Source organism: Vigna angularis, chromosome 11 (assembly GCF_016808095.1).
Source record: "Vigna angularis cultivar LongXiaoDou No.4 chromosome 11, ASM1680809v1, whole genome shotgun sequence".
Taxonomy (NCBI): domain Eukaryota; kingdom Viridiplantae; phylum Streptophyta; class Magnoliopsida; order Fabales; family Fabaceae; genus Vigna; species Vigna angularis.
Genome location: NC_068980.1, coordinates 7,184,117 through 7,194,323, shown reverse-complemented (window position 1 = coordinate 7,194,323; position 10,207 = coordinate 7,184,117). Strand labels below are relative to the sequence as shown.

The following is a 10,207-nucleotide window of genomic DNA, read 5'->3' as shown; positions in this document are numbered from 1 at the left end:
TATCATGAATAAATGATAATGTATATAAATATATATAACATCCATTTAATATTGAATATAGTGTAGTTAATGCGAAACAAAATTTAAAATAAAACTCTACTACTTATTTATATATATATATATATATATATATATATATATATATATATATATATATATATATATATATAATATTTTTGTGTTTTTTTGTGCATAATAAAGGTTCATAAATTGGACTATGCTTTTTCTGATTTGCACGTCACAAACGGGTGTCATGTTTTCGTGGAATTTATTATATTTATCTTGAACACTTTCATATAAATGCATTATGTTTTTGTAAAAAAAGTAAATGCATTATATATATACATGTTTAGCAATTGTGCAAGTGCTAAATACACTGTACAATGTGTTACAGAACCTCTTTTTATAATTGACAACGATGTTCTATGTTGTTGAATTGAAAGAGTTACAATAATAGCCAAATCATTATTGATCATCAACTATGCTTGATTCATTTATTTCACCAAATGTATTTCGGTTTAAATGCTTACTCTTTGTACTTACACAAGATACAAACTACGCATTAGTATGTATATGGATACGAACATACATACATTAATTTATATATATATATATATATATATATATATATATATATATATATATATATATATATATATATATATATAGTATACAAGCTTAATATGATTCAAATCATTTTGGAGAAATTGCCAGGTACAATCAATTAAAAGAAAAAAAAGAGTCTACGAACAAAATGGAAAGTTTCTTGTTCCAAAAGGACACTACCATCTGTTGGAATATATATGATGTCATAACATTTCAACCTATGGAAAAAGAATCAAAGGTAGAATCAAGGTAGTCCTCAACGCAATTACAACGGATGATGTAATGCAATTAACAAATTATCAAGTCACGGATCATGGTCATTTACAAAATAAATAAATATGAAATTCTGTAATACATGGTTACGTACAAATTATGATATTTAAATAGTCCTTGTTGCATTTAAAAGGATGATTACCCACAGAAAAAAAAAGGATGAAACTATATAAAGGTAATTTATCCCCAAGTTAATTGACTTTGGAATGATAATAACGTGCAACACAATCATCATGATTGGTTCATATGTAACATGGTCTTAAGTCATATTCACCATACTTAAATCATAATGCCTGCTACAATAAGCTTGTCTAGATATTATGAAGATTAATATGACAGAATAAAGAAGAATTGTTGTCGGAAAGTGAAGGAAAATATCATCCCATTTATTTAGAAGATAAAAAAAATAAAAATTAATTACAGTAGTTACAGAGAAAGTTATTATACTGTTATTAATTCAATTTGTTATAGCAGAAGATATACAAAGATGTACTTTTTTGGAGCTGAAACAATAATAACACAGAGTACGTTTAACTTTTTAATTTTATCCTATCCCTAACCAGTTACCATTAATTATAGTTTGTGTGTGTATGAACGATCTTTTCATTAATGCAGCACAGAGGTGTAGGATAACCAAGTCAACAAAATTTCCTACAACATAACATGCAGATGCGTTTTCAAAATCCAGGCTAGCATCATCTCTTTGTGTTCACACGTCAACACACTTTTTCAAAAATAAAGAAACAAACTTTACAATGAAGGTATCTCCATAATGAAAACCTTCGTCTTGGTTCATACATATGTCTGTGTTTTTACTGTAACACAGTATAAGAGAAAATCAGAATTAGAAGCTGAGCAAAAGTGTGTAGTGTTACAGTATCTATGGTAGAGTATGTGAGAAAGTAAATGGAGTGTATAGAAGCAACAGAAGGAAGTTTGGTAGCCGTCATTTGTTGCACCATCTACTCTACCGAGGGCAAAAAAATTACTTGCAAAACAAAAGAAAAATGTCACTCTCTCTCTATCTTTTTCTTTCTCTCTCATTCACTAGCAATTACACCTCTTTGGCTCACCATTAAATGCAATTGCACCATCTCAATGCCCTCAGCAATAACTCATCGCTGCCACATTTTCTCCATCTGTTTCCCTCTTTCTCCTCCTTTTCTTTACTCCTTCAATTCCTTTGTCCTCTCTCCTCTTCTTTCTCCCCTCTCACTTTCTCCCTTCAAACCAAGCTTTTTCCCATCACAACACTCATCAAGCTTTCTATACTTCCCACATATAACCAACTTTATTTCCATATCTTCTTTCTCCAAGTCTTTTTCTCTACTATGTTTAAAAGGCTCCCTTTTTTGGCAACAAGCTTAGCCCCAAAGTAGATCTAAATACTCATCTTCTTCTACCTATAGCTATCGTCTCCGGCAATCACCATCCACTGGTAAGTGCAGGAGAACTCCTGGTACATGTTGCTTTCCTACACGGTCGGTATATCATTCACGCCACTTCAGATCATTGTTTTGGCCACACCAAACTGTTCATACAGCTAGCAATTTTATTTTTTTTAAATCTTACTGTTTTTTTGTGCATTTGGCTGGCTAGGGTTGCTAGAATGCGAAAGGAACGGTAGGTTTGCCATATATATATATATATATATATATATATGTATATATGTATATATGTATATATATATATATATATATATATATATGTATATATATATATATATATGTATATATATATATATATATATATATATATATATAATTACTGGAAAGAAAAAGAAGGTTGGATGGATTCTCCTATATGTTTAGCTGTTTGTTTCTGATTTTGCAGTATGAGAAAAATTTTCAACACTTTCTGTGCATTTTAATATGGCATATACACTATGCATTTAATTATTCATTTTTATTTAATTATACATGCGAAGTCACGTTTCTGTGCCTGGGTTTTTTGGCTTATTATGTTAGCTTGTTTCCTTTTTGAAGTGAGCTTGTCAGAATCCAAGAAGAAACCCAACCTGTAAAATTTTTCAACATAAAAGGGTCTCAGAAGATCAACACAACACTGGACACCAGAGAGAATTGAATTCTCTAGAGTTTGAAATATGCCAGCTGGTATTATGATTCCAGCAAGAAACATGCCCTCGATGATCGGAAGAAACGGCAGCGTTGGTGGCTTTGGATTATCTTCGGGGCTCTCTCTTGGCCAGGTCAGTGTGCAACCTTCATCATTTAATCTTCGATAATCTCTTTTTTTTTTCTCTTTTTTTTTTTCTTCCAATCTCTCGAATTTTGTCCCATTTTTGTCATAATTTGGTTCTGATTCTGATGCCAATTGATTGATGTGTTGGGTTTGCTCAAATTGACTTTATCCTTCAAAAGAAACCTTGTTTTTTCACAAGTCAAAATTGGTCTCAGTGTGAAGCCAAGCCAGCTCAAACTCTCTCTTCTATTCTTCTCGTTATTCGTAAAACGCGTTATTCCTTCTCACTGTGTGAAGCTACTTGCTCACTTTCCCCAAAAAACCATGTCAAAATCCCCGTGTTTTCTGCACAACCTCATACCAAATAATTTAAATTATTCCATCAATTAGTCCCCTACCTATACATGTGAATTAGACACAAAGCCAAAAAGAAACATAAAAAAGTGTTCTTGTTGCTGCTATTTTATATATACCTTGTCTCTTTGTGGGTACTATACTGTACTATATACCTCGTATTCTTGTGTTGTTAGATTGAAAACCATAAGGGTCCGGAATCTCAAAGATCTGTAGAAATGTTCCAGCCAAACCTGATGGAAGCTGGTCAACTTCTCCCTTTGGACATGCCCCAGAACACTTCAGAGAGCGATGTCCCAAGAATCCGCGAAGATGACTTTGACAGTGCCACCAAGTCAGGAAGTGAAAACCAAGAAGGTGCTTCCGGTGAAGACCAAGACCCTCGTCCCAACAAGAAGAAACGCTACCACCGCCACACTCAGCATCAGATCCAGGAAATGGAAGCGTAAGGCATCCAAAATACACTCATTTCTTTAATGTAATCTCATTGGGTACAGAACCAGACTCACAGTCCTGTCTCAGTCTTACAAAACCATACAGTGGAAACTTAGGGCTTGAATTTCATCAGGACTTAAATTTGAGACTATTGACTAAACTGGAATGGACTTAGTGAGAGTTATTGAGATTAATTAGTTTTTTCTTTCAGGTTCTTTAAGGAGTGTCCGCACCCTGATGACAAGCAAAGGAAGGAGCTGAGTAGAGAGTTAGGGTTAGAGCCTTTGCAAGTTAAGTTTTGGTTTCAGAACAAGCGCACTCAGATAAAGGTACACTCCATTTTTAGCTTTTGTTTCTTTTGTTTAAAAGTAAAAACGAAGAACCCTTTAAACGTGTGATGCTTTGTGTTACAGACACAGCATGAACGCCATGAGAACACACAGCTCCGAACTGAAAACGACAAGCTTCGAACTGATAACATGAGGTTCAGGGAAGCTCTCGGCAATGCCTCCTGTCCTAATTGTGGAGGACCAACAGCTATAGGGGAAATGTCATTCGATGAACATCACTTGAGGCTTGAAAATGCTCGCCTCAGAGAAGAGGTATATTTGGGAGCTGCTGCATGGTAGATGTATAGCAAGGACTATTTATGCTGAAAAACCTTTTCTTTGTGTATATAATTAACAAATTAATATCACTCCATCTTACAGTACCATAACAATAATAAAGACAAGGTTCTATCATTTACACTATTTGTTTAGAAAATATTTTAAAAATAATAATTTAACAGAATGTTACTTTCATAATTATTTGTAAAAATAAAAAATAAAAAATAAAATTAATTAAATTATTCAAATTAACCGTTCATAAAGGCTGAATTAGTTTTAAATAAGGTTTTAGACTTGCATCTTTTGTGTATGTGTATCTTACTTAAACATAAACATGATTGTGTTTCATGAAATATTCATAATCTAGAACTTATTTTTCTTAATTCTTATACACGTCGGTGGTCATGTTCAGATTGACAGGATTTCTGCAATTGCTGCAAAGTACGTGGGGAAGCCTGTGGTGAGTTATCCACTCCTTTCTCCTTCGTCTGTTCCTCCTCGTCCACTTGAGCTTGGGATTGGAGGTGGTTTTGGTGGCCAGCCTGCGGGCATTGGTGGAGACATGTACGGTGGAGCTGCAGGAGATCTTCTTAGGTCAATCAGTGGACCTACTGAGGCTGATAAACCCATCATAATAGAGCTTGCTGTTGCAGCTATGGAGGAACTCATTGGAATGGCGCAAATGAGTGATCCTCTTTGGTTGACTACTCTGGATGGCACAACCACTGTTCTCAATGAAGATGAATACATCAGGTCTTTTCCTAGAGGAATTGGTCCTAAACCAGCTGGTTTCAAGTGTGAAGCTTCACGAGAAACTGCAGTTGTTATCATGAATCACGTTAGCCTTGTTGAGATTCTCATGGACGTGGTAAGTAAGTGTACAGGGAGAATAAAAAACAAAACAAAGTTTGATTATGTCACAACTTATATATGTAACAGTTTCCGTCTTATTTTATCTGACATTGTTGTACTTAGATATTCTCCAAAACAAAATTAATATTTAGCTTCTGACTTGTTATATATTTTGTTGTGCTCTTAAGAACCAATGGTCCACAGTGTTCTCTGGCATTGTCTCAAGAGCAATGACTTTGGAGGTGTTATCAACTGGGGTGGCAGGAAACTACAACGGTGCATTGCAAGTGGTAATGTATTTTATACAATAGAGTGTCTCTTTCCTCCTATGATAGATAGTGAAACTTAGTACATTCAATTTGTTTGTCAAGGATTCATATATAAAAATAAAATGCACGTCAATTTATATTATTATTATGCAGATGACAGCAGAATTACAAGTACCTTCACCCCTGGTGCCAACTCGAGAGAGCTATTTTGTAAGATATTGTAAGCAGCATGGTGATGGGACTTGGGCTGTAGTGGACGTATCCTTGGATAATTTGCGTCCTAGTCCCTCAGCCAGATGTAGAAGAAGACCTTCAGGCTGCTTAATTCAAGAAATGCCCAATGGCTACTCAAAGGTTAGATATAATATCATTAATAAATAATTATAGGGAATCAAATTCATTACATGTCTTTTCCATGTCTCACTGTTAAAAAGATAAGATGTCTTTTTTTAACTTGTAAGCTTGTTTGAATCTGATCATGGATCATATCATATCCTTGAGGAAATATATATATATATATATATATATATATATATATATATATATATATATATATATATATATATATATATATATATATATATATATATATATATATATATATATATATATATATATATATATATAAGTCTTGTGGTTGCATTTGGTAAATGTTTTTGCTCTCCATGTGGCTTAACTTGAAGCTAAATTTTATCCTAGATCATATGGGTTGAGCATGTTGAGGTGGATGATAGAGGTGTTCACAATCTATACAAACAGCTTGTTAGTTCTGGGCATGCATTTGGTGCAAAACGTTGGATTGCCACCTTGGATAGACAATGTGAAAGGCTTGCTTGCGCCATGGCAACAAACATACCCACAGTAGATGTTGGAGGTATATATATATATATATATATATATATATCACGGAATTCATTTCACACACATTTCTTGTTTTTGTATTTTTACATATCAATCTTCTCCTTAATCAACTAATCAATCTTACAAATATTATAATGTAATAATTAGTGATAACAAACCAAGATGGGAGGAAGAGTATGCTGAAACTGGCAGAGAGAATGGTTATAAGTTTTTGTGCTGGAGTGAGTGCATCCACTGCACACACATGGACAACACTCTCTGGAACTGGAGCTGATGATGTAAGGGTCATGACACGTAAGAGTGTTGATGACCCAGGAAGGCCTCCTGGCATTGTTCTCAGTGCTGCAACTTCTTTTTGGCTCCCAGTGTCACCAAAAAGGGTTTTTGAATTCCTCCGTGATGAGAACTCCAGAAGTGAGGTAACATGCATTGCTAATTATGTGTTCAAACCAGACAATAATCATGCACCAATGATTTTCTTCTTGTCCAATGTTCTAGGCTGCATTATTGTCTGCTCATAGGTTACTAGACATTGTTGTTCATTGGGTAAAATTGCCTAGTTTGGTGTGTGATGTATCTCTATGTTGATATATGTAGTCATAATATTTAGTTATCATACGTCAAGTTTCTAAACTAAGTTATTTCATATCAATTACTTTTAATTGCAAACATCCTTTTCAAAGTGCAGAAGACAAAGTGATGATCATGTAGACCATGAAACTTTTTGTTCATATTATTTTATGCCATTTTACATTTCACAAATTAATTTTATCTGATAGCCTATTCTAATCCCTTTTGTAAATTAAACTCTTTTTTCTTTTTTTACTTTTCCGTCAGGAAATTATTTTTTTAAAGTTTTTAGACTTTTGTATATGACCTCATGTTGTCCGTCTAAATTGTCTTAGTTTTTTTAATTAAGAAAGAAAAATACTTGTGTACATTCATATCTTATAAATAACAATTTGAGTCGGTGCAGTTTATATTATATTATAAAAAATATTAATTTTTCAAAACATTCATATTTGTTTTTATCTGAAATTGTCATATAACATGAAATTGTCATATTTTGAAGTACTATTTTATTAAAAAAGTAGAAAGAAGTTAGTATATGGAAGATTGAGGGAAGATTTTTCAAAAGTAAAATTAGAAGTGACTGCAAAATGAACAAAATGGTATAAAATTCTAAAATTCTTTTTTCAGTTATAAAACTAATACACAGATTTAAAAATAAGAGAAATGACATTCAAATGATATTTAAGAGAAAATATAAATTTAAAATATTATTTTGCATATGGAAGAATTACATAAACTTTATTATATTTATAGCAGTTTTTCTTGTTTATTCAACTGTGCACGGATTTGTAAATTTTTTTTATAAATATTAATGAATCTGTTCTTGTTAATAAAAAAAAATGATGAAATAAAATATGGAAGGATAATAGGTGTTGATGTATAAGATCTTTAAACATAATAATATCTATGAATAGTTAGTCTTTGGATTAATATTAATTATCTTTTTTTATCTCACTGAAATTTGTTTATTTAATGATTCATCTAACTTTTTCAACCCTTTGAAAACAGTGGGATATTCTTTCTAATGGAGGAGTTGTCCAAGAAATGGCACACATTGCCAATGGAAGAGACACAGGAAACTGTGTCTCTCTACTTCGTGTGAATGTAAGTTTATCAGAGTCACATTGAAAACTGTTCTCTTTTTCATTTATAGTGAAATCAAGTGAAGATTAAAGCAACCTATGTAACATATGTTTACAATGTTCCAGAGTGCGAATTCAAGCCAGAGTAACATGTTGATATTGCAAGAGAGTTGCGCAGACTCAACGGGTTCATTTGTGATATATGCTCCAGTAGATATTGTGGCAATGAACGTGGTTCTGAATGGAGGAGACCCTGATTACGTGGCCCTTCTTCCTTCAGGATTTGCTATTCTCCCAGATGGGACCACTGCACATGGAGGAAGCATAGGTGACACTGGAAATGGTGGATCTCTTTTGACTGTAGCCTTCCAAATCTTGGTTGATTCAGTTCCAACTGCAAAACTCTCTCTTGGATCTGTTGCCACTGTTAACAATCTTATTGCCTGCACTGTTGAGAGAATTAAGACTGCTTTATCTGGTGAAGTTGCTTGATCTAAGGGTAGGTAAGAACAAAATGGTTTGGTTCTCATTTTCTTCTTTGCAATTAGTCTCTTTAATCTTATTAATGGTTTGTTTATTTGTTAAGTTGGATGCAGTTTAAAAAAAGGATGCATTTTGGAGAAATGGGAAGGTGTTGGAAACTTCGGCTTATAAAAAAAAGATGAGAAGTCAAGAGCGCACCTTGCATGATCCTTTCTTAACACTCAAAACGAGAGGATTAAGGTTCGGGAATTGACTTCCATGGAAATAGTAAATGCTGTAAGAGCTTAAAAATCAATGAAGACCATATACTTTTCTTCACCTTCCAAAAATGCTTATTTATAGTTAGCTTTCTCGTTTGTTATTATTAGGTTGTAGCTTTGAGGTAACCTCTCGTGTTCCTTCTCTTCAGTTGTTATTATTTGAATTTCAGCTCAAGCACCAACACTATAGCTAGTAATTGGGAAGCTTGAACCTTTAGTGTAGTGGTTAAATTATCACTATACTATATGTTTGACCCTTCTAAGATTTTCAAATGAATGTTTCTTCCAATTTGCCAAGCCATCTCCCATGTTCTTTTATTTTTGTATATGTTATTTTTACTAAGTGTTGAATAACCTTTGTGTTTTAGTTTATTTCAAAAGAAATGTAGAAATCTTTGAAGGATCAATCCATTGGAAAAACACTTCAGACTGACCCCTAGGGTTTCAATTATACAGTGTTTTGGAGAAGATAAAATACAGTGGCCAAAGTTCCTCTTTTTTAATAAGGTATATTCTTTAAATGCATGTGTTACATAAAAGGACAATTAAGTTAAGGAAAAAAGATTTTTAAAATACCTACAACTCATTACATAAGAAATTTATTTATTATATGATGGAAAAATTAATATTTTTTTATAATTGATCCAATGGATAAAGAGTTGTTTGAAATCTATATCAATATCCATCTTAGTTAACAAAGTCCAATGGTGAAATTTAAACCAACTAAAGAATTAAGGCAAACAAAAAAAAAATCCATTAGTCTCATTTTAATTTTTGTGGTAAAAAGTTTAGTAGGAGTAGTTAGGCAAGCTATGGGTAAAATTTTGCTAAAAGGGATGGAGATGAAGAAGAATGGAATAGATAAAAACATGCAAGAATTTATTGAAGATACATTGTTTATTTGTCAAGCAAAAATTCAAAGTATTTTGGCTATTTTAAGAACATTATACGGGTTTGGTTCAAAGTAATCTTATCTTTTAAGATAGGATCAAGCGATATATTAAACCTATTTTTAATTGTCATCAGGTTGAAGATTAATTTTAAAAAAAATTAAAGTGGGGCATGAGTAACCAGTTCACTATAGAAATATTTTTAATTGTAAAATGTCTATTTGTTTTACTTACTTTGGCTTAATCATGGGAAAGTGCATTCTAGAATTGTATAATACAAAAGATTAGAAAAAAAGTAGCTAATGTGTACTGATAAAATTAGTCATATAGCCTTACCATTATTTTATCTATCCAGTTTAGGACGTTAATAAAAGTGACGAAAAAATAAAAAGGAATTTAGAAGAATTTTATGAGATTAGGGATATGATTGCAGGAATATAATGGGTAAATTTGGATAAT

General features: G+C 32.5%; 1 protein-coding gene across 4 annotated transcripts; it reads left to right on the top strand.

Annotated features, from left to right (window-relative positions):
• The first annotated feature begins 1,971 nt into the window (after nt 1–1,971).
• Nucleotides 1,972–9,147, top strand: LOC108334319 (homeobox-leucine zipper protein HDG2). Of its 4 annotated transcripts, none has more exons than XM_052870646.1 (13): nt 1,972–2,317; nt 2,865–3,088; nt 3,612–3,880; nt 4,082–4,199; nt 4,284–4,472; nt 4,891–5,346; nt 5,519–5,620; nt 5,753–5,953; nt 6,299–6,473; nt 6,608–6,879; nt 8,042–8,137; nt 8,242–8,614; nt 8,702–9,147. In XM_052870646.1, exons 2-12 carry the CDS (start codon nt 2,984–2,986, stop codon nt 8,605–8,607), a joined length of 2,349 nt encoding a protein of 782 aa, XP_052726606.1. In that variant the 5' UTR covers nt 1,972–2,317; nt 2,865–2,983; the 3' UTR covers nt 8,608–8,614; nt 8,702–9,147. The 4 variants fall into 4 exon arrangements, with proteins under 4 accessions (XP_052726606.1, XP_052726609.1, XP_052726608.1 ...); XM_052870649.1 differs by having other exon boundaries at nt 1,981–2,317; nt 8,712–9,147; XM_052870648.1 differs by having other exon boundaries at nt 1,981–2,317; nt 8,242–8,618; nt 8,712–9,147.
• The last annotated feature ends 1,060 nt before the right edge of the window (nt 9,148–10,207 follow it).